The 25,105-nt window shown below is 45.5% G+C and overlaps 1 protein-coding gene across 1 annotated transcript in view; it reads left to right on the forward strand.

Annotated features, from left to right (window-relative positions):
- SUGP1 (SURP and G-patch domain containing 1) overlaps positions 1-1,925 on the forward strand; it is a 56,782-nt gene extending 54,857 nt beyond the window's left edge. The window contains exon 14 of the mRNA XM_083180284.1: positions 1,667-1,925. Within this exon, the coding sequence (XP_083036410.1) occupies positions 1,667-1,693 (27 nt within the window). The 3' untranslated portion in view covers positions 1,694-1,925. The remainder of the gene's footprint in view (positions 1-1,666) is intronic.
- The last annotated feature ends 23,180 nt before the right edge of the window (positions 1,926-25,105 follow it).

A 25,105-nucleotide genomic window follows, 5' to 3' on the forward strand; every position in this document is an offset into this window, starting at 1 on the left:
TGGACGCTCAGCAAAGTACAAAATGTGTTATGAGGAGTTTCTCCGCCTCCCTTGGGTCTTAGCGGCTTCTTCTAATGTTCACCATGTGGTACAGTGAATGCACTATAGTGTTTGATATACATTACAGGTAGCATCCTTACAACTGCCATAGCATACAAATGCTTCCAAGGGACTGAGGACTGCCAAACCGTGCAGAGAGCAGCCCTATACAATAACTAGAGTGGGAACCCCAACCTCCTTGCCATGCATTGTGCTGCTGCAACATGTCTGTCATTAACCCTATCATGGACCCCTACTGGTTCTTCCCTAAATAATTCCCTTTCCTTTCTATCCTAACTTGAACTCCCCCATCCCACCCCTACTGTATATTCATGTTCCCTTATAACATGGCTTGCTGAATTTATTTACCGGTACTTATGTAGTATCTGGGCGTCCGATTTTTTGATTGTATGCCTTAAGTTAAGGCATACAATCAGATGCGATGCGATATCGCATCGCATGCGACCATCGGATGCGATGCGATGACCCGATTTTTCCATAGGAATCAATGTTAAAATGGACTGAGTCCATTTTAACATTGAATTCAATGGGAAAAAGGGGTCCTTTTCATACCCCTACTATCCAAGTGGGCATGGAGTTGGATATAAACCTGTGGCGAGCGTAGCGAGCCACCGAGCCCGAAGCGTGGCGAGCGGACGGTATTCTGTGTCCCCTAGCGGGGCTCGCTGCGCTCGCCACGCTTCGGGCTCGGTGGCTCGCTACGCTCGCCACAGGTTTATATCCAACTCCATGCCCACTTGGATAGTAGGGGTATGAAAAGGACCCCTTTTTCCCATTGAATTCCAAGTTAAAATGGACTCAGTCCATTTTAACATTGATTTCTATGGAAAAATCGGGTCATCGCATTGCATCCGATGGTCGCATGCGATGCGATGTGCCCGATCCGACCCGATTTCTAAATCGGACGCCCAGATACTACATAAGTACCCATTTACCAAATACTTAGCAACCCTATATACATACCAACCCTATACCTGTCCTGTATCATTGGCTGATCCTCCATATAGCATACTGTATATACTCCACCCAAAAAATCCCGTGCCTCATTTATGAGCCCATGTGTTCCCAGCCAAAGTTGTGAACTGTCACAATATGGTAGAAAATAAGATTGCATTTCCCTCATTCCTGCTGTTGTCACTTATTGGTCAAGTGGCTTTAAAACCTAGATTGCTCAGGGCAGCCTAGTCCCCAGAAACAAACATTCAATAATCTGAACACATTCAAATACCAATCCAGGTATAGTCTATGGTTGCAATGTGCAGACATACAATGCAGTCCTCAGACAAATTTATATCCAGGTAAATGGGATTACATGCGCTACATCATATGCAAAAATGACAGCAAACGATGTATCGCATGCGATCCAGCTGCCGGGTCATTTCAAGAGGTATCACATGCTATACCTTGCTGTAGTGTATGGGGGCATTTACAATCACCAAATTGGATGTCTATATGAATAGAAGTGTGTAGGTAGCCTGTGAATAGTGGTAGAAATTGGTGCCAAGTAACAGGCATTACCTGACTGTCCAGTGAACATGTTGGTAATCTATAAATGACAAGAACATATGTGTACTGTTTTCTGATCTAATTCTCATTTCATTTGCAGAATAACCCCAGACGCCCATACTACTAATTGGTTGGTGAAATCGATCTCCTTGTTATCTCCCGAGAACACTGGGCTACATCTGACGTTTGTAATGTGTTTATCTAGTTTGCAGGCTGCAATCCCCTATTTATCCCATTCTACACATGAGACCTCCAGCCGTAATTTTAACCATTAACTGGCACACACTTGTACCCTAGGTTACCAACTCACTGCTGACTCGCTCAGTGGAAAAGATTTAATAAATCAGTTTTTAACTCAAGATGATCAACCTATTCTTTCTAATCGAATGGGGAAGTGTGGTGTATGTTGATGTGCTGCAGTAAGTGTGCAAGAGCGGCATAGGGGAGGAGCTTATTGGTGTTTCCACTGTAGTTTAAGGTAGGAAAGAGACAGGACAGCGATTTAGCACATATTTTACTTCGGTAAATATTAAGCTACCAATAGCTTCCCCGATTTATTATGCAAGTAACACCACTAGTGGGTGGAAACGGGAGGGTAAAATAAACTCTTGTATAGCAACTGGAAAAGTACAGTACTGTTTATAATCAATTGTATTTATTACTTTGCTCTTTTGGTTGTTTCATGTTATACTTTGAATTCACACACATGGGTGTGTTATAGTAGGTTGACATTGTCTAGGTCAATCCCTAAATGTAGACCGGCACAAGGTCCATACAGGTTGAGTATCCCGTATCCAAAATGCTCGGGACCAGGAGAATTTTGGATAACGGATTATTCCGTATTTCGGAATATTTTAATATTTCAATGATGTATTTTGAAGTATCTTGCATTTATGCTGTATAAACACATAATATACACACAAATATATTTTATTACCACATAAAATACACACAAACATATTTTAATTGTTCAAAAAACAAGGTTTCAAAACGTGAAACAAAATGTGTGTACTATCTCAGCACTGAATTTGAATGCCAAGCAATCATTGTCTTGCACATATATAGTGCCAGTTACATATCATGTCCCCAGTGATGCTGTTACATATGTCCCCAGTGAGTTTTTAGCAAAAAAAAATAATTTTTTTTCACTTTCTGGAATGTCCGTATTTCGGAATAATTCGGATAACGGATATTCGGATACGGGATACTCGACCTGTATTGACAAAATAGTTGACATGGAAATGCTGGACACATGAAAATGAGTGTACCCTCACTTGGATCCCAGGCTTCAGGATTTTACTGTTCCCAGTTCAGTCCACATGCCAGAGGTTCTTCCCAGTCAGATGAGAGAGCCTCCAGGTTATAGGACGCAAAGCTCTAAGATTGTAAAAAAAAACAAAAAGCACACATGGAGGAAGAGAAGGCAGCAGGATAATGAAAAGAACTAGATCTTGAGATGGAAAAGAAGGCAAGATTCTATTTGCTGTTAAAGGCACTGAGGAACTAGATGGATACTAGTGGTATAATAGAGGCGCAATCTATTCAGGTGGTGGGTAAGAAACAAGGGAAGCAGTTTATTTCCTGTACAAAGAGCCCTCCACATATCAAATATCAAAGAAAAGCTGTTAATGCTCAAGTCTTTGAGACCTTCATTTTGAAAGGAGACGGCAAAACCATGTCCTAGTGGCAAATATTTTAAATATCTTGAAGTTGTCTTGCCTAGCTTTTTGCTTATATTGAATCTTTTAAAAACTAATGGATTTTGTTTTAAAGGCAGTGCTTATACAGAGAGGGTAAATGGCTTCCACGGCTGTAGCAGTGTTCCTGAAAAATGTGCTGATTTAATTAGTTATCTGACAATTTAACCTCTAGGAGGCTACTCTACAGTCCTTGGAAAGACAGTATATTATATTTGCAATATTTTTACAGCACCATTATAAATTGTGTTGAAATTAGCAGCCCACTCAAAAATGTTAGAATTGCTCCACGGCTTAAATCCTGGTTTAATGTAGGATCACTACCACTGTGTCACACTATGAAGCTGAAAACTCATGTTGTTGAGATGAAAGACAATGGGTGAAATTTTAATAAGATGAGAGATTCATAAAGTGAGAGATTTGGTAAGAAATCTCCAGGTTTTTTTTTTTTAAAGCGGCAATCATTTACACTGCAAAACCAGTTTGATTTTGAAATGTAAATGATTGCCTCTTTTTAAAAAAACTGGAGATTTCTTACCAAATCTCTCACTTTCTGAATCTCTCATCCTATTAAACTTCACCCAATATATTGGAATAGGAAGCAGATGAGAAGAGGCTTCACGGAGCCTGCAAAAGGCATAACAGCTGGCACTTACTGGTAGGTTTAGTTATAGTGTTTTTTTTAGTTAACAAAACTAAAGACAGGCTCAATTTACTGAATCCTAAAGATGTTACCGAAGCAGTGGCACAAGAGAAGACCTATCCCTTTCATATGCCTAGCCTTTTTATATTATTCCAACTGATTTAAGGAATGAAGTGCAATATATATTATAGAAAATAAGGGTCTTTCTTATACATTTAACTGTTATAACCGGAATACAATGACCTATTAGGTCTGTATGGCAAGTAAAAAGTTTTTCCCTCAATTAAATCTAAAATAATTTGTTAATACTGTACTCTTAAAGTGTGCACACGGTGTGACTTTGCTTTCAGTTTTGTCAAAATCGTATAGCAAATTAGACAAAAGCTCACCATGTTGATGGAGCTCGCGATACTGCTGCCACGGCCCCAGACATTCTGTAGCGCAAGTAGAAATACTGTGCAGCACAGCCTATTTGTACTTTATCATAGATTAAGGGCCAGATGTATCAAGCTTCAAAAAGTGATAAAGTGGGGAGCGATAATCAACCAGCCAATCAGCTCCCACCACATTTTTTAAACCCAGCCTGTCTCCACTTTATCACTTTTTGAAGCTTGGCATCCGGCCCATAGTATCACAATGCAACCCAAACCCCGCCCCCCCACTCGGCCATCACTACTCGCCTGCCTGCACCCTTGGTCCATGCGGCAGTCGATTTATACCACAATGGCCTTTATTCCGATCTGATCACCCGTACAAATTTGTTTGGAAAATGGGCAAAACCATGTGCACTGCAGGTGGCACTAGGCAACAAAGGAGGACAGGTGACGGGGGACCGGGAGCTGCTGCAGGCGGGCAGATTTGCGGGTGGACGAGCGTCTCTCCCCCCCCCTGCTCCGTCTCCGTGCGGCGGTACAGTGGGCTGAAAGTGGACAATCTTTCAGCCTGTGCTGCGTACACACACAGCGATGATGGATAAAAAAAACATCCATTATCGCTGGTATGCTGGTAAAACCAGTCAACGAGGGACCTCGCTAGCGATGATGCGGGAGCGCGCATCATCGCTAGTCGGCAATCTGGGGGGCATAAACAGGTGAAAATCGTCAAGCGTGTATGGGCCTATAGATAAATAAGCTGAGGTGTGTGTGTGTGTTCATCCATCATCTAATTATATGACTAGTTTTTTAGTCTGAAGTACTGTAGGCTGTGATGAATGTGAAGAGCTGCCTTTCTTTGGGTAGCTTGTTCATTCCCAGAAGGCAAATCGCTAATGGCCATTAGACCTATTTCTCAATCTCACTGATTTATAGTTCCCTTTTTTAGTTCTTTGTTCTAATGCATTCAACAGACATTCTGGGATTTGGGTCTGTAATTGGAAAATCCAAAATGACTCCCTACTGCACAGTTCAAAACGGCCACACATACTACATGCAGTAACCCTTGCAATTGGGGTCATATTTAGACACTCCGAACGTTTTATCATTAAATAAATCACTGTCTAGCAAGGCTGGGTTTAGAAAACCATTTTTACCATTGTATTTGCTTTTTGACACTCTTGTATTATTTTTTACATTGCAGCCAATGCTGGAGACTACTGTATGTTCTACACATCTGATAGTCCCTGAATGTTTTCATTTGATAGGCATTATTGCCTGGAGAGATGTTTCCTCCATAAACACAGAATATATTAGCATAACTCAGTAAAGATTCAGCCTGAGGGTGTCCCTTCTAGCTGTGTGAGGGTTTAGTAGAATTTCTGTTTTCAATAATAAATTGAACTTTATTTGGCGTGTAATAGTTTGCTGCCTTTTTATTTGCTGATGGGTATATTTTCCCATAATCGTTTTACATGTTGTATTCAGTTACAATGCAATTTACAGTTAAACCTGGATGTGAAGGGTCCAACAGGGGATACAGTCATTGGGGCCTACTAAAGGGTGTGACCAGTGGACAACCAAACCGATGCCTATTTTAGAGTGTGCCGTGTAGGTACTGTAAATTCTCTGGAAGTGCATTATGTGGCAGGCAGTATACCACCAGTGTAACAAACAGCTCTCAACGAGTTTCAGCTTGCTCTCTGAAAGGACCTGCTGTGCTTTGTAGTCACTATGGTGGAATTAGCTGAGGAGTGGGGTGTTTCTGGGTATGGCTAGGGTCCAAGACACTTCCTCTTCCTTCTCCACTCTCCTTCCCAGCAGTCCCAACAGCAACTAGCGCAGCATATGATCTCCGCAGCACTGCTGTATCTCAACTGGCAGTCCAGAGCTCTGTATTGGTATGTAAAGGCTGTGGGGCATATGGGTAACCAGGCCCCTTACTGCCTGGCCAGCTGTGTTGAGACTACCTGGTCTGCTGGGACTTCTAGTGCTATCACAGCTGGAGAGGTACTAAAAAGTTTTTTTTATTCGATGACATCATTAAGTGGAGTTAAAATTACGCAAAAAGTCATTTTTGCCACTCCCACTTCCTGCTGGCACACGAATGCTGGTGATCATCTCTCCATCCTACCTGCTTCACTACGGTATGATGTGGGAGATCTGCCTGCTCTTCCAGGGGCATACCTGAAAAATTGTGAGCATTCTGCAAATTCCGGGAGAGTATGGTTTTTGTGTGTCCTGAGAGTCCCTGACCTCAGCCACCCTGTAACTTCCCACTCAGTGTCCCTGACTTCACCCTGTAAAAGTGTTTATACACGTTACAATTATTGTATACAATATTGTATACAGTATCTCATCTCTGTTTTACATGAGATGAGATCTAGTACAAAAGGTATGTGCAGCAAAAACGGAGATGCGATGAGGTGCGATATTGTATACAATAATTGTAAAGTGTATGGGCACCTTAACTCCCCACTCAATGTCCCACAGGGCACCAGTCATCGCTAGAAATAGCCAGAGACTTACTTGGTAGCTTTCATGAATACAGGCACACCCTCCCCTAAAATGCTTGGGCACGCCTGCATTTTCATGAACACACATAGCGTTTTTTCTGTCATGCCAGCGTTTTTCTTAGCATTCTCACTAAACGGCCAGTCACCAGCCCCAGATGCCTACTTCCTGTAAATCACATTGTAAACTGCTAGCGAAGGAAACCAGTTACAAGATTTCTTCACTGGCAGGCATCGGCATGCGTACTATTGGGCATATGCATGTAGAGTGTATTGATAATCGGCCGCAGTGCAAATTCGCACAGCAGCAATCAGGTCACCCTTGGTCACAATGTTGATGGAATATACCATAGTTTTAGTCCGTTCCTAGAATGCCTTGTGAATGATGACCTCCAAAGTTTAACCGGCAATACAAATGTCTCGGGTACCTCCTACTGATGGCTACAGGGGGTGGCGTACCACAATTTCTCGGATGAGATGTCTTTCATTTCCAGAGAATTTTCAGGCAAGCCAATGATGAATAACTAGATTATAGTCATTGAAGGGAAGGGTTTGGCATACCCTTGAGCCAAAATGGATGGTCCATGGCTGGTTCGGTCACTGTACTACTTTAAAGTTCTCCTTCCAGAGAGAAGCACCTTGAAAGGTTAGCGGTGCCGGACCACTGACATCTTGGAGCTTTGCCACCACTGGAGGGGGGAAAAAGTGTCAGATAAACGTGCTCTTGCGGGTTTTGGGGGAGCTCCATGAAAAATTGGGTGCCTTTCACAACTTCGGGGAGAGTAAGCAAGTATGGGAAACATGCATTTGCATTTTTGCAAACCTGCATGTATCGAACATTGGGGCAGATGTATTAAGCTTTAACAAGAGATAAATGCAAGGGTGATAAGGAGAGATAAACATCCAGCCAATCACCTGCTAACTGCCATGTTACAGGCTGTGTTTGAAAAAAGTCAGTAAGGAGCTGATTGGCTGGACGTTTATCTCTCCTTATCACCCTTGCATTTATCTCTTGTTAAGGCTTAATACATCTGCCCCAATAAGAGAAGCAGAATACTGCAGTTGATGATCTTGGGCGAGATGTACTAAGCCTTGAAAAGTAATAAAATAGAGCTTGATAAACCCATAACCAATCGGCTCCTAAATGTCATTTTGTAAACACAGCATGTGACTTGGCAGCTAGATGCTGATAGGCTGGCAATTTATCGCTCTCCATTTTATCACTTTTTAAGCTTAGTACATCTGGCCCTGGGTCACATTACCAAAGTTCAATGAGGGTGCATTCATGCAAATGTGGCACAAGTAAGTACATATATGAAGTTAGAAGGCCCCTGGTGTACTGTAGGTCAGGAGTATGAGAATGATGATGATGATAACATTTAGCAATATAAGTGCATAGGCTGCCAATGTAGAGGCATCCATATCATGAGAACCTACAGCTGTGTATGTTTGTGGAAACTTAATGGTTTGCTGTCAATTTTATTATTATAATAATAATTTCATTTATATAGCGCATTTGCATTCTACTTTTACTGGAACTTTATATCAGACCCTCAATAATTATTTCAGACAAATTAGGTATTGCACATTAGTATATGTTTTGCAGTTTATAGTTATTTCCTAATGCAATAAGCTTCTGTATAACCTGTGTACATATCTGCATTGCATTTAAGCATTCTCAGACTGAGAGACCAGGCCAGACCCTACAGGATACCATACAAGAGAGGATAACCATAGCAACATACAGAATCGGCTTCCCCACAGAAATATCATTGGTGCAGAGAAGTGAATTACTGGAAAATAATATCTTATGTCCAAGTTATAGATTGTGTTATGTAATAAGTAGGTGAAGCAGGAGTGAACATCAACAGTGATACTGATCATGGACAAATATTAATGAATAAAGGCATACTTATCAGCTATACTGTATACAGTACCGGCAGTCATTTATTTTAGTGGATGCAGTTATTTATCCCATATAAAAAGAAACCTATTAATAACAAAATGATGGGAAGTGACATGTTAACCATTATAAGTACAGTGCACCTTATACAAAGGTATGCTTATGCTTCAAAGTCAAAGGGATACATTTACTAAAATGGGAGTTCTATTGAAGATGGGATGTTAGCCATAGCATACTTATTATTTATTTAGCACCCTCTAAAAGATAATATAATCTGATTGGTTTCTATGGGCAATGGGCCTAATTCAAAACTATTTGGAAAGAGGTGAATTTGGCTCTGTTCCGATGGCGGTGGTGGGGGTTACACGCATGTAATTGTGCATGTGCAGACTCTGGCAATGAATGGCTTCGGGAGGTTACACACTCGCTGGTCAATTTGTTGCGGGGAGGGAGGGATGGGGGAGGAAGGTGGCAGGAATGGGTCTAGCCCATGGGAACGACCAGCATTTTCTGGGTGCCCCCTTAAAATGGTGGGCTTTCCCATGGGAACGCAGTTGGAACGATGCCTGCTGGGGGTGGGTGGCTGACATCACAGGACGTCAGCCGCCATCTGCGTCTTCAGCCTGGCACTCATGAATTACAGTTGGTTCAGACTAACATTTATTTGCAATGGCAGGAGAAATCATTCGATGGACAGCGACTATCGAATGATTTCTCCTGATAGTGAAGGCATGCAAGGGGATGTGTTAGTAAACACATCTCCTCGCATGGTACGGAGGAGATTAGGCAGCATTAAGCGGTGTTGAATCACCCCCTATAGCACGGATGGTGTAATGTTAGCATTACTGCCTCGCAGCACTGAGGTCATGGGTTCAATTCCCACCATGGCTCTAACTGTGTGGAGTTTGTATATTCTCCCCGTGCTTGTGTGCATTTACTCCGGTTTCCTCCCACAACTCAGAAATATACAGGTGGGTTAATTGGCTTCCAACTAAATTAACCCTAGAATGTCTGTGTGCATGTACATGTGGTAGGGAATATTGATTGTAAGCCCCACTGGGGCAGGGACTGATGTGAATGTTCAAATATTCTCTGTAAAGCTCTGCAAAATATGTGTGCGCTATATAAGAAACTGTTAATAAATAAATATCTCATCTTCAACAGAACTCCCATATAATACCCCTTTCACATTGCCTATTTTCCCGGGTTGGCCCTGGGAACGACCCAGGTCTAGGGCTGGTGTGAAAGGGGCCAAAATCCCGGGGTCCATGCCCTGGTATTTCAACCCTGCAGGTTGTTCCCGTGATCTTCCCTGAATATAGGCTAGTGTGAAAGCTACTCACCTAGGTTCCCGGCTTGCCTGTCCCTGGCCGTAGTGCTGGAAGAGAGCAGCGCATGATATCCATTGCTGGGGGAAGCCTCCAGGTGACTGCTGGGGATGTAGCTGCTGTGTGCACCCCCCCTCCCGCCACAGCCATTGGTGCCTGAGACACGAGCTGCTGAGATACGGCGGGTAGGAAGAGAGACAGAGGCAGCAGCAGAGGTTGTCCGGCTGGTGTGCCCCTGTGTCTGCCTGGCGGTGTGCGAGCCTGATGGTCCACGCAGGAGGAGGGATCCCCCAAATCTGCTGTCAGGTAATGCCGCAATGATTTCTCTTTCAATGGTCCTGGTGACACAGCTCAACACTGGGATGTAGGAGGGTCCGAAGGAGCCAGGCACCTATCCTAAAGCTTTAGAGGGTAGGCTCCTCCCCTACTGCATCCCTGGACTCTTCAGTTCGTGTTAGGTGCCCACTGGAGTGGGTGCTATTCTAAAGGGCTGCAGGAGCAGCCGAAGAATTAGAGTAGTTAGGGGATTTTTATTGTTTTATTAACTTTTACCCTAGCTAGGTAGGCACAGTGTGAGGATTCTCATAGTGAATCCTCACACTGCTAGCGCAGCAGGAGCTGACAGAAGCGCGTCCTGTCAGCTCACTGTGCACAGGGGAGACACTGTCTGGTCTCCCTGTGCAGCGCTTATAGCCTTTTCTAAAAGGCTGCCTGGGCTCCGGAGTATCCTGAAACCGGCTCCACATTTAGGTGGGGATCATGGGGGACAGGCGCTCCGTGATGGCGGCGGCCATTTTATGCGGAGCTTACACGCTGAGCTCCTAGATGAGGACAGCAGCGTTGTGACAGGCATGTTCCAAGTGATCCCCAGTTGAGGGGGAGACACTGGAACTAGGAAATCCTACCTGAGGAGCGGCTGGCTGGGGGTGGTTGGCGCCAAAAGGTCACGGACCCCGCAGCAGCAGGGACCTGTGGTCTCTTCCTTCACTCTGACTTTGGCGCCTTTCAGAACGCTTGCAGCGGAGCTGAGCTGGCTTACTGATCCTGGCAGAGTGACTTGGATTTCCTGGGCATCGCTTCCCCGCAGTTGAAACCAACAGACAGATAAGTGATTGGGTGCATTGCCTCTGTATAAACGCTTGTACATTGTTTGCACTGTGTATACTGATATATATACATTTATCACTTGCATCATGTCTGAGCATCAGGCTGTGGTTTTGGGGGAGGGAGCCCTTAGTGCACTGAGCGCGTGCAATGTTTGCACACAAAAGTTTGTCCCTGAGCAGATGGCCAAGGGGGGCTTATGTATTACTTGCGCTGATGTGAGACCCATGGGCAGTGAACCCCATAGGGCAGAGCATATGGAACCTGCGTGGGCCAGGGCCCTAGGCAGGTCAGTTAACGCTTTGGTGCAGCTTTTGGACAGGCAGAGTGATGGGCTGGTAGAATCACAGAGACCTATGCCATCATCTCAGCAGTCGTCTGGCTCCTTGCCTCTTACCCAGGCAGATCCTGCGCTGATTCAGGTGATGCAGGATACTGCTAAAGGGATCAACAGGTTCAGTGAAATGCTGGACAAAATGGATGATGTGGCAGGGACCCCTAGAAGGTCTTATGCTTTAACTACTGTGGTAGATGAGGAGGAAGGAGAGTATACTGACATCCCCTGGGATCAGGGTGATGATGTGGAAGAGAACTCTGCTGCTGGTATAGAGGATCTCATTGTAGCTGTGAAGCAGGCTTTAAAGCTGTCTGTGGAGGATAAGACTCCTGTTAAAGGTGTTTTTAAGCGACAGCGGAAGGAGGCTGTTACTTTTCCTTCAGATGAGGGGTTACAGGAATTGTTAGAAGGGGCTTGGAAAACTCCTGATAAGAGGCTACAGATGCCTAAGGGATTCCTTAGTCTGTACCCCATGCCAGAGTCTCATGCGGAGCTCTGGGAAAAGGTCCCAATTGTGGACGCTTCAGTGGCACGTTTGTCCAAGGCTACTGTATTACCAGTACAGGGCGGTGCAGCTTTCAAAGATTCTGTGGATAAAAAGCTGGAGGGTAACCTCAAGGCTATCTTTGAAGGGGTGGGGTTTACCTTACGGCCCCTTATTGCTTCAGCCTGGGTCTCTAAGGCCATGATAGAGTGGGCTGGTGAATTATGCACCATGCTGCAGGCTGACCCTGGTGCGTTACTGCTTGCAGAAAAGATTAAGGCAGCTGCAGAATATGCAGTGGAAGCAGAGGAGGAAGCTATTAAAATGGCAACCAGAGTGTCCACAGTCTCCATTAATGCCAGGAGAGTGCTTTGGCTTAAAGCCTGGGAAGCAGACAATGAGTCCAAGAAGGCTCTGGAAACATTAGCCTTCAAAGGAAAGGTACTTTTTGGTACCGAATTAGAGGAGATTATAAAGCAGGCCACGGGCGGCAAAAGTACATTCCTGCCGGCCTCCTCAGCAAAGCAGACGTCCAGATTTTCTGCTTTTAAGCCGTCCTTTCGGCCCTCCCCTAGAGGTGGTGCGTCCTTTCGAGGACAGTCTTTCAGGGGAAGGTTTCAGTCCTCTAGAGGCAAGACACAAAAGTCAAAATTTGGCTCTTTTCACAAGAAGCCTGCCACAAAGGGAGAGGATAAACCCTCTGCATGACTGTCAGGGGCTTCGCCCGACAGTGACAAAAGTGGGGGGCGTCTCACACTCTTCAGGGACGCTTGGGCTTCTCTAGGCCAGGATGCCTGGGTGTTAGATATTATAACACAGGGTTACAAAATCCCTTGCAGAGGGCCGCCTCCGAAGAGGTTCATCTCCACATCCTTACCAAAGGAGGCACGGCTTCGTACAGCTCTTGTGAGAGCAGCTCACTCCCTTTTGGAAAAAGGGGTGGTTACACCAGTCCCCAGGGCAGAGTGGAAGAAAGGCTTTTACGCCACGCTGTTCCTGGTGCCCAAACCAGACGGGTCTTTCAGACCAATACTAAATTTGAAGTCCCTAAATGTTCATTTATGGGTAGACCATTTCAAAATGGAGTCCCTACGGTCAGTACTCCTGAGTCTGGACCAGGGAGAATTTTTGGCGTCCATGGATGTCCAGGACGCATATTTGCACGTTCCTATACACCCGGAGCATCAGACCTTGTTGAGGTTTGCCATAAGAGACCTGCATTTACAATTCCGGGCGTTACCCTTTGGGCTAGCAACCGCGCCAAGGGTATTCACAAAGATAATGTCAGTAATGGCGGCGGTGCTGAGGCTCAGGGGAATCACAGTAATACCCTATTTGGACGATCTCCTGTTCAAAGCAGAGTCAGCAGCCATGCTGCAGAGTCACTTGGCAGAGGCCATCAGTTTTTTGCAGGCTCACGGCTGGATTTTAAATTTGCAAAAATCTCAGTTGGTACCGTCACAAAGGCTCCAATTCTTGGGAGTCATACTGGACACCCATCTTCATCGGGTATTCCTCCCGGAGGTAAAGGCCAGGGATCTGGTCACCCTAGTCCAGGAGATTCTCAGGGCTCAGAGCATTTCAGTATGGAGGTGCCTCAAGCTCCTGGGGAAGATGGTGGCGTCATTCGAGACGCTTCAATTTGCCAGGTTCCACTCTCGGAGGTTCCAATGGAACATTTTGTCAGCCTGGTCAGGAAACACTTTGACCATGAAATCCGAGATGATAGTGCTGTCTTCGGACACCCGAGAATCCTTGAAATGGTGGACAGAAGTAGATTCCCTTCAGTGGGGTCGGTCATTACAGACCTGGGACTGGTTGATAGTAACTACCGACGCCAGTCTCAGGGGCTGGGGGGCAATAGTCCTGGATCTCAGGCTTCAGGGCCTGTGGACGGCAGAGGAATCAGCGTTACCAATCAACATCTTGGAGCTGAGAGCTGTCTGGAAAGTGATTTCCTTGGCGGGAGACAGGTTACAGAACCTCCCTTTGAGGATTCAGACCGACAATGCCACAGCTGTGGCGTATCTGAATCACCAGGGAGGTACACGCAGCAGATTGGCCATGTGGGAGGTGTCCAGAATCTTCCTATGGGCGGAACAGAATGTTCCAGCTGTATCGGCTATATTCATTCCAGGAATAGAGAATATAGAAGCCGACTTCCTGAGCAGGGAGGAGCTCAAGGAAGGGGAATGGAGCTTACACCCTCAGGTGTTTCACCAAATCACTTCGATGTGGGGAACTCCGGATGTGGACCTGATGGCATCCAGGGTCAACCGTCAAGTGCCCAGGTTCTATGCCAGAACAAGGGATCCACTAGCGGAGGCAGTGGATGCCATGACTGTTCACTGGCAGGGAAATCTCCTTTATGCATTCCCACCAGTACGAATGTTACCGAGACTTCTGAAGAAAATACAGGGGCAGAAGGTTCCAGTGATCTTAGTGGCCCCAGATTGGCCAAGGAGGTCCTGGTACTCGAGGCTTCAGAGGTTGTCTGTGGACTCATGGCGTCTACCTCTGAGACCAGACCTTCTAAGACAAGGCCCATTCAATCACCTGGATTCAGATCGATTGATTTTGACGGCCTGGCTATTGAAACCATCATTTTGAAAAGAAAAGGGTTTTCTGAGGCAGTAGTAAAGACGATGATAAAAGCCAGAAAAGCTGTATCTTCGGCAAATTATTATAGAGTCTGGAAGACTTACATTCGATGGTGTGAGAGAAGAAAGGCTCATACATCTCATTTTAAGCTATCAAGAATGATGGAATTCTTACAAGATGGTTTTTCATCGGGCCTAAGCCTTCAGTCACTGAAGGTGCAGATTTCGGCCTTGTCCATCTATTTCCAGAAAAAGATAGCCATTTTGCCGGAAATTCAAACCTTTTTACAAGGAGTATCCAGGTTGAAACCTCCATACAAGCAACCAGTAGCACCTTGGGATCTATCACTGGTTTTGGAATGCCTTCAAAAGGCACCTTTTGAACCTTTAAGGTCGGCTGACTTTAAGTTTCTCACGTGGAAGCTAGTGTTTTTGTTAGCAGTAGCATCTGCTAAAAGAGTTTCAGAATTGGGAGCTTTGTCATGTAAATCTCCCTTCTTAATTTTTCATGATGACAGGGCTGTTTTAAGAACAGTGCCTCAGTTTTTACCGAAGGTGGTATCTACCTTCCATTTAAATCAGGAGATAGTTCTACCTGTGTTTCAACCCCCAGAGGGTTCTAAGAAAAGGGACAAGTTGAGAACTTTGGATGTTGTGCGTGCCTTACGCATATATGTGGACAGAGTGAAGAGTGTCAGGAAGACTGACACATTGTTGGTATTGTATGACGTACACAAAATTGGTTGGCCTGCATCTAAGCAGACTATTGCTAGGTGGTTGCGGTCTGTGATAGCCTTTGCATACACCAAAGTGGGTAGACCAGTACCGGCCAAAATAAATGCGCATACCACCAGGTCAGTTGCCACCTCTTGGGCGGTTCGACATGGGGCCACAGCTGAGCAGGTTTGCAGAGCTGCCACTTGGTCATCTGTTCACACATTTGCCAAATTCTATAGATTCCATGAGTTCGCGTCGGAGGACGCATCATTCGGGCGAGCAGTGCTGAGAGCTGCAGACCTGAGCGTACCCTCCCAAAGGACCGGCTCTGGAACGTCCCAGTGTTGAGCTGTGTCACCAGGACCATTGAAAGAGAAAAAGGGATTTTTGTAAGAACTTACCGTTCGAATCCCTTTCTCTGATATGGTCCTGGTGACACAGCGATCCCTCCCTTACGCTCAGTAAGTATGCCAGAAGTTTCATGATGTTCATGTTAAAATGGTTAAAAGTTAACAGTTTTCTGTTATAAAATGTGCATATAATATGTGCAGGCGTTTGTACTGAGTTAATGTATTCCAGTGGCTTTGAAAGTTTGAACTGAAGAGTCCAGGGATGCAGTAGGGGAGGAGCCTACCCTCTAAAGCTTTAGGATAGGTGCCTGGCTCCTTCGGACCCTCTTACATCCCAGTGTTGAGCTGTGTCACCAGGACCATATCAGAGAAAGGGATTCGAACGGTAAGTTCTTACAAAAATCCCTTTATAGTGTGAAAGGAGTATTAGTAAATTTACCCCACAATGCACAGGACAAAGGGCCTAATTTAGACCTGATTGCAGGGAAAATTTGTTCTCAAAATGGGCAAAACCATGTGCACTGCAGGTGGGGCAAATGTAGCATATGCAGAGAGAGTTAGATTTGGGTGTGTTATTTTGTTTCCGTGCTGGGTAAATACTGGCTGCTTTGTTTTTACACTGCAATTTAGATTTAAGTTTGAACACACCCCACCCAAATCTAATGCTCTCTGCACATGTTACATTTGCCCCACCTGCAGTGCACATAGGGCCTTATTTTGGTTCATTCTTTCTGACAAAATCCTTCTTAGATGGACAAAACCATATTCACTGCAGGGGGGGCAGATGTAACATTTGCAGAGAGAAATAGATTTGGGTGAGTAATTTTGTTTCTGTGCAGGGAAAATACTGACTGCTTTTTTTTTACACTGCAATATAGATCTCACTTTGAAGTAAAACCCCACCCAAATCTAATTCTCTCTGCACAAGTAACACCTGCCCCACCTGCAGTGCTCATGGTTTTGCCCATCTAAGAAGGATTTTGTCAGAAAGAATGAACCAAAATAAGGCCCATAGTTTTGCCTAATTTGAGAACAAATTTGTCCTGCAATCAGGTCTGAATTAGGCCCTTTGTCCTGTTGATTGTAAGGTAAATTTACTAAAATGGCAGACTTCCACAGAGACTTTAGAATGAGCCCAAACAGTTCAGGCATTCACCGATTACTATATGTTCAAGGAAAGCTTCCTGCCTATGAAATGTGGGGCATTCCATTGACAGAACATGAACAATCCAAATCAAGGGTTGACTGGGTGGCGGAACATCAGAAACAAATGGAGGAAGCACACGTCAAGTATGAAAGAGATCCATCGCTGCTGCCAAGAAAATTACTATAACACCTACCCTCTTTAGGTTGAAGACTTTCTACCTTCATTTTCTCCATCCACTATGTCAAGATATCTGAGGTTTTCCTTTCCTGTTTTGCTTCTCTTCCTCCAAACCCCATTTACATGGTGTTGAAAAATCTGGTGTATTTATATGGGATGCGGTCATCTATTAGAATGAACTTAGGTCTACAGTCATTAGGTTGACCCCCACTAGGTCGACTGGCAGGAAGGTCGACCTGACTTAAGGTCGACATGAGCCAAGGTCGACATGACTTAAGGTCAAATTTGCATAAAGGTCGACATGAGGAAGGTTGACTGGTCATAAGGTCGACATGGGGTTTTCCACTGTTTTTTGAGCCGACGTGCCGACAGGCGGTATTTCATGCCCTACCATCCACTAGGGCGTGGAGGAGGTTAATAAAGCTGTGGCGAGCGAAGCGAGCCACCGTGCCCGAAGCATTGCGAGCGAAGCGAGGGTCCGATTCTCATTGCCTACTGTGTCCATGTCGACTGTGTCGACATTCGGAGCAAAAAAAAGTAAAAAACCCATGTCGACCTTATGACCAGTCGACCTTTCTCATGTCGACCTTTATGCAAATTCGACCTTAAGTCATGTCGACCTTGGCCCATGTCGACCTTAAGTCAGGTCGACCTTCCTGCCAGTCGACCTAAGTTCATTCTGACAGATGTACCGATTCCGTAGACACAGCAATGGATCCCCATGTGAACATTGGTCATCTGAGTACCCCCCCCCCCCCTTCCGTTCATATGCATAGTCTCCTTTCGTGTACAGTACACACAATCAGCTTCTTTAGCACTTTCCCTGATACTTTATTGCACTGCACACTTCAACCTTAATTCGCTCAGCTCTGGGTCGTCATCAGATAACATGCAAACATCCGTCTTCACATGTCTTTTCAATGAGACCCATCAGAGCTGGGATGCTTCCCTTAATACAGTGGTTCCCAACCCTGGTCCTCAAGCACCCCCAACAGTGCACGTTTTCCAGGTCAACCAGCAGGTGCACTCATTATTCAGACACATTTTAAAATATCCACAGGTGGAGCTAATTATTTTGCCGGTGATTCTGTGTGGAGACCTGGAAAACGTGCACTGTTGGGGGTACTTAAGGACCAGGGTTGGGAACCACTGCCTTAATAGATGGCCAAGACAATCAGAGATTTTACAGATCCACTGCTTATCACTGGACCTGATAACAAAGGGAGAGAGGCCACAAACTGTTATTTGAGTGCATGGTCTGGAACCTGACCCATAAGGGAAGAGGGGCCCTCAAAGTGTTGGGTCCACTTTGGATTTTCCTTATACCCTGGCGGGTCAGTTGGCCCTGCTACAAATAATCTAGAGATTGTGGGGGAAATTTACCAAGATGTGTATTCTACTTCACATGTGATGTTTCTATGGGCAACCAATCAGATCCTGTCTACTATCTTCTAGAGGGTGCTAAATAAATAAGAAGTAGCTTCTGATTGGTTGCCCATAGCAACATCACGTGAAGTAGAATACACATATTAGCAAATCTCCCTGTGTCTTTTCATGCACACCCATACACTGCCAGAAGTACATTGGGTCTGATTCAGATTGCATCAATTTAATGTTAACTCACATTTATTAATTTATTTACAGTTTCTTATATAGCGCAGCAGATTCCGTTGCGTTTACAATAGTAGACAGTGATAAAACAAACTGGGTAACAGACAGACAGACTTGGAGGTAGGAGGGCCCTACTGCAAGCTTACAATCTATAGGCTCAAATGTTTTAAGATCTGCATGTATGCAGAAGCCGTACTGCACATCTAGGTCGCTTGAAGTATCACGGGCAAGTCAGGCAAAGAAATTGGATGACCATCATTAGGGAGAATTATCATCCATTACATGTTTGTATTCCATCGATGATCATTTGTACCATCACCATTGATGGAAACCATCGATGGCAATAGCAACAACGACCATCCCTTAATGTTATCAACAATAAATGAGGCCCTTTAGTCCCTTTATAAGCATAATGATAAATACATGTATTGCATTCTAATTCAATTAGTGATACAGTATTTCACCCAGTTTCAATGGGGCAGATGTATTAAGCTTGGCAAAGAGATAAACTGGAGTTAACGTGGAAGGAGATAAAGCACCAGCCAATCAGCTGTGTTTGAAATATGACAGTTGGGAGTTAATTGGCTGGTGCGTTATCTCCTTCCACTTTATCTCCAGTTTATCTCTTCACCAGGCTTAATACATCTGCCCCAATGTGAGATGAGAATGCCATCCCATACGAATTCCCCCCATCTAGAAAATGTGTAAAGTTGTGTGTGCAGTCTACAGGTATTTTAGGGTTAGAACAGCAATACAAATGTGATTCATTCAACACACAATCTCCCAATTAGGATTTGGGTCAGGTCAAGAGTCCTATGTGAGTCTGCCGGATGTGTGATAAGAAAGAGGTTAGAGTCCAAGCACAACTCATCAAAAAAGCACCAGTCTCCCACAGTAGTATGACCTATTCTTTTCATTGCTGTCTAAAGTCCCACATGAGGAAGGGCTGTCTACAAGGGGAATGATAGTTTGTTTTCTTACTTGCTTTTCTTATCCCAGCATTTGATGACATCATCATTACACGTACTGCTGAGTTCCTAGTCTCCTTTTTTTCCTTTTATACAATAATAAGAGTTAGTTTTACCACAATAACATCTGGAAAATAATAGTAATAATAATAATTATTGTATTTATATAGCGCTCCTTCTCTAGGATAACCAGTCTGCTTTGTCTATACCGAGGTTATAAAGGACTGCTGAAACAAAATTGTTGCATTACATTTAATAGCTATTAGTATCATTTGAGCAAATAATAATTGACTGGGATAAACATACTGTAATATAGTTATTAAAGTTTTATAGTAAGATATTGATAGAATACCTACATATAATCATTCAAATCAACTGATATCAATGTATCTGACCATTCACAGTTCAAATCAGTAAATATCTGGACAGTTTCAGTAGCTTTTTAATAAAATGAATACAGCCAGGGATTGGCGAGAACATTGAACAACATATACCAGTGGTAGCCAACTCCAGTCCTCGAGAGCTGCCCACAGTTCACGTTTTCCAGACAACCTAGCTGCTGCACAGGTGCACTCATTACTCACTAACACATTTTTAAAGATTCACAGGTGGAGCTAATTACTTCACTTGTGATTCTGTGAGGAGACCTGGAAAACATTAACTGTTAGCTCTCCGTTAGTGGTAGCTCTTGAGGACTGGAGTTGGCTACCCCAGACATATACAATGAACGCTATTATTTGTGGTCAGGGCCATAGAACTGTACAATGCATGGCCTAATTACAGGTGTGTCCATGCCTCCATATACCTACCAAAATAGGAAAAAATGGTATGCATGGCACCACCTTGGACCCCTTAAGACAGGAGCAGACTAGGTCATGAGTACAATAACTCCCTGAATATCATGTTTCCCTGGACTCACCACAGCCCTGCAGATGTTAGGGCTAGGGAGAGTGTCTGATGACGCTGACTTGTAAGTGGTAAGGAGGGACGTTGGACCCAGGCCCCTCCAGCAAACTCGTCCCCGGTAATTAGTACCACCGCTGACTATTTGACAGTCATGTTAGAATAGAAAGGGCCTTTCCACACAAAGTTGGAAGCATAATATAGGGCAAGATTTAATGCTGCCCGAGTTCAGCTGTGTGAGATGTCTGCCAAACTCGGATGTTTTTTTTAAAAGGGAATTAACTTACATGGTTTTGCCTTGTAAGTTAATTCCCCTTTAAAAAGCCGTTCGAGTTTGGCAGACATCTCACACTGCCGCTGAAATCCGGCAGCATTAAATCACGCCCATTGTTCAAAATGTCTTGGTATGCTGAAGTATTAAGATTGCCCTCCACTGGAGATAAGGGGCCTAGCCTAAAAGGCCCCCATATATTAGGCAGACTTGTCCTAAGGATTATACGATTTCCCTCTGAGCTTCCCTGGAAGCTCCCTAGGAAAGCTCACTAGATTTAGCACTTGTGATGTTCCCTTTTTACATGTGATAAATCGCATGTGATTTATCACATGTAAGCCTGGGGAGCTGCAGTCAGGGGCGGCAGAATTGCAAAATCCTATTCAAAAGACCGGACGTCCGCTCATTGGCTGAAAGAGCTATGTTAGCCAATCAGCAGCCTCCTATTTGGGTGGCCGCTGATTAGCTGAGAGAGCTCTCTTAGCCAATCAGCGTCCACCCAGTCTTTTGAATAGAATTTTTGAATGCTATCAGCCGCAGCCCGCTCGCTGCATGCCGCAACCCGTCCAAACTCAGGGGCCATGCACGTAGTGTATGGGGGCCTAAACCCTGAAAAAAAGAGCAACATATCATTATTATTCCTCCACCAAACTTCACAGATGGCATAATGCAGTCAGACTGATAATGTTCTCCTGGCATCTGCCAAACTCAGACTCACACATCAGAGTGCCAAACAGAAGCGTAATTTGTCACTCTGCAGAACACGTTTCCACTGCTCCAGTGTCAGCGTGCTGTACACCACTCCATCCGACGCTTGGCATTTGACTTGATGATGTGAGGATTGCACTAAGCTCTGGCTGCACAGTTATTGTGATTACATTAATGCTAGTGGAATTTCAGAACTCTTCAGCTATAGAATCAGCAGATCGTTGGGGTCTTTTTTTGCATGATGCATTGTTACATGGTGTTCTGCTTCATGTTGCTGTTCCTAAACACTCCCACTTTCTAATACTATCACTTGCAGTTGACTGTGGAATATCCAGGTTGGATGAAATTTCACAAACCATCTTATTGGAACGGTGGCATCCTATCGCAGCACAGGTTGAGGATCCCTTATCCAAAATGCTCTGGTCCTGAAGAATTTTGGGTACTTGTTTCTTAGCACGGCGCCCACATTTTCAACGTACGCGAATATAGTGAAATTGCATGCCGCAATATAGTGTAATACGATGCGATTTCAGTTACTCCCGTTTCCGTTCACTGTCTCCCGCTCCCTGGCAATCCCGCCCCGTCACATCCTCACAGAAATCACTCTGAGGTGATTTTGTGAGAGAAGCAGACGTGCATTTGTGAGCTAGTGATTGATTCTTGGTGATTTGCTTATTTCAACTGAAATGGCTGCTGCGCAGAATTTATTTTCATTGCCGCAGACAGAGGCGGCACATGTTGCAATCGTATTTGGAAGAATTCATATGGTGGAAAAGTTTGGGTGGGGATGATCCTTTTGGACGTATCCTCCACGCCCTGACACTGCTACCGAAGGACAATTAAATTATTTAATCTTGATTACATGGTATTAATTAATGTTTCCTGTTTTAATTCAGTTGTTTGTATTACCTGTTATTTTATGGTTTATTATTTTTCCCAGTAAATTATACTTAGTCAACACATGTCGTCATTACTGTGTCATTTGCATGATTTTGCAGGGGTGAATGAGATAATAAAACACCACCACTATCCACGCCACCCCGAAGCGTGGCGAGAGGCGGCAGAATGCGTCCTCAGACCTTTTCATACACGTCGATGTGGAGTTGATTATATATATATATGGTGGCGATCGCAGCTAACCACCGAGTCCGAAGCATGGCGAGCGCACGCGGATTACTTCACATGTATTCCGCGTCCGCTCACCACGCTTCGGGCTTGATGACTCGCTGCGCTCGCCACACTATATAAAATCAACTCCATGCCGACGTGGATAGTGGGGGTATGAAAAGGTCGGAGGACGCGTTCTGCCACCACTCGCCACGCTTCGTGATGGCGTGGATACTGGGGGTGACGCCAAAAATGCCAGAGGTGCTTACAATTGTAAGCATCTCTGGCAATTGTAAGCACCCATCACATGCTATACTATGCACAAATAACATCAGAGCTCTCAGCCAATCAGAGAACGGCCAGTCATTTGACAGGTATTTTAAAAATCTAACACCCACCACTGTGACTGCACTGCCCGTCCCCCCTGCTGATGTCTGTGATCACACACCGGCCGGCCAGGTCAGCACTCGCCGCCGCCGCCAGCTAGTTAAAGTGTCAGGACCCGCTGCCTGCTCTGGCGTCCCACTGCTGAGTATCGCCGCCCGCCCCACTGCTGAGTATCGCCGCCCGTCCCCGCTGCTGATGTCTGTGATCACACACCGGCCGGCCAGGTCAGCACTCGCCAGCTATTTAAAACATCAAGACCCGCTGCCCGCTCCGGCATCCCCCTTATGAGAGCTGCTGATCCCACTGCTCCCCCGGTCAGTCATGAGGTCGGACGTGATCTTATGTGCAGACCGTCCGACCTCTCTGATCCGATCCGATGCGCACGTGACCGCGCATCGGATCAGATGTCACACATCTGCGATTTTGGGAGACGATTTCACCCGGTTATCGGCCCAAAGTGCTGAAATCGGATGAAATCGTCCCAAAATCGCATAGTGTATGGGGGCCTTTACAGATGTACCCAGTAGGTTTTTCGCAAAAAATAAGATAAGGGATACACTCAACCTGTACCACACTTGAGCTCACAAATGTTTGCAAATGGAGACTGCATGAATAGGCGCTTGATTTTATACACTTGCGCAATGGGTCAGAGTGAAACATCTGAGATCAATACTTTTATCCACATAGTGTGTGATGGTTGCAGGGTATGGAGCACACATGGGCCCATGTGTCCAGTGGAGTCTACACTCTAAATCCATTTAGGGACTAAAGGTGCATACAACTGGGCATGGCAGCATGCATGATTGACTTGAAGAGTAATGGGGCCCATACACCTGCGGTGTATTGGAGCAATCCCCCTCACCGTGGCGCTGGAGTATCGAGTATATTAAACATACCTAAGAATTTAAATTCCTCCCTCCCGGCAGGAATCAGTAATTTTTTTTACACGCGCATCCGGTCGGTGGAATGGTGGTGCAGGCTGGTTGGGGGATTGGGCCCGCTGATATATGGGCTCCATATTTAGATGCACGTCTGAGGAAGTGTACTAGAAATGTGTAGAACATTCCTGTGCGGTTATAGTGGTTTGTCCACTCAGATGCAGATGTAATGTAGTATGAGTATGTATGTATGGGGGTGTTAAAATAAGAGCTATTGCCCTAGGTACTGCAACCCACACACAGCCAGGCTGCTTTCAGCACATGTGGGAACATTAGAGATCAGCTGCTCACATCAGCTGTCATCAGAAGCTACCTAGGTTTTCTATGGAGTGATGGGCACACTCCCAGATTGATGAACATGAGCACATATAAATATATATCTATCATCCAGCCTACCCATATCTGCCACCCTTCCCTCACAGCCTAACGCCTAACCCTAACCGCCCCCATCCTAATCCTACCCATCATACTTATAATTGGGGTGCTGACAGTTGGGATTCCAGCTCCACCATTGTCAGCGATGTCGGGATCATGATGCCAGTCTTTTGACCAGTGTCGGTATTCCATAGGGCCAACCCGGGACAGGGGGTCGCGGGATCGACAACCCCCCCCCCTCCCCCTCACAGAGTGACTCACCCGGCCGCATATACAGGCAGGGGGCACACTCAGCAGCACACCGTCGCAGACGCAGAGCAGACTGACAGTCTCAGAGAGTCGCAGAGTCGACTCCCAGGCTCCAGCAGCCGTCGGGTCACCGCCTTCACCTTCCTCCTTCAGTCACGCCAGGGGCTCACCAGCACAGGCAGCAGCAGGTCAGTAACGCTGCACCCCTCCCAGTATTGCTCCCTGACCGCAGGATTCGGCATGAAAAGCCGGCGGTCGGGATCCCGGCGGTCAAAAGCCAGACGCCGGAATCCGGAACGCCGAAATCCCGACAAGGGGGGTTGACGTGGATGGACCCCCCTTGCGGGCTCGCTGCGCTCGCCACGCGGCGGGCCCGGTGCCTCGCTACACTAATTTATTCTCCCTCCGAGGGTGTCGTGGACACCCACGGGGGGAGAAAGTGTCGGGATTTCGGCGTTCGTGATTCCGGCGTCAGGATTTTGAACGCCGGAATCCCGCCCGCCGGGATTTAAACTGCATACCCTGAACGCACCCGCCCTGGCTGGCTGCACAGCATTACTGGGAGAGTGGGAGGGGACGCGGTCACGCAGCAGCCGAACTAACCAATGATGGGGAGGCGGCGGCGCACACCGTGTAACAGCTTCCCCTCAC

This window comes from Crinia signifera, chromosome 1 (genome assembly GCF_055691185.1).
Source record: "Crinia signifera chromosome 1, ASM5569118v1, whole genome shotgun sequence".
Lineage (NCBI taxonomy): Eukaryota > Metazoa > Chordata > Amphibia > Anura > Myobatrachidae > Crinia > Crinia signifera.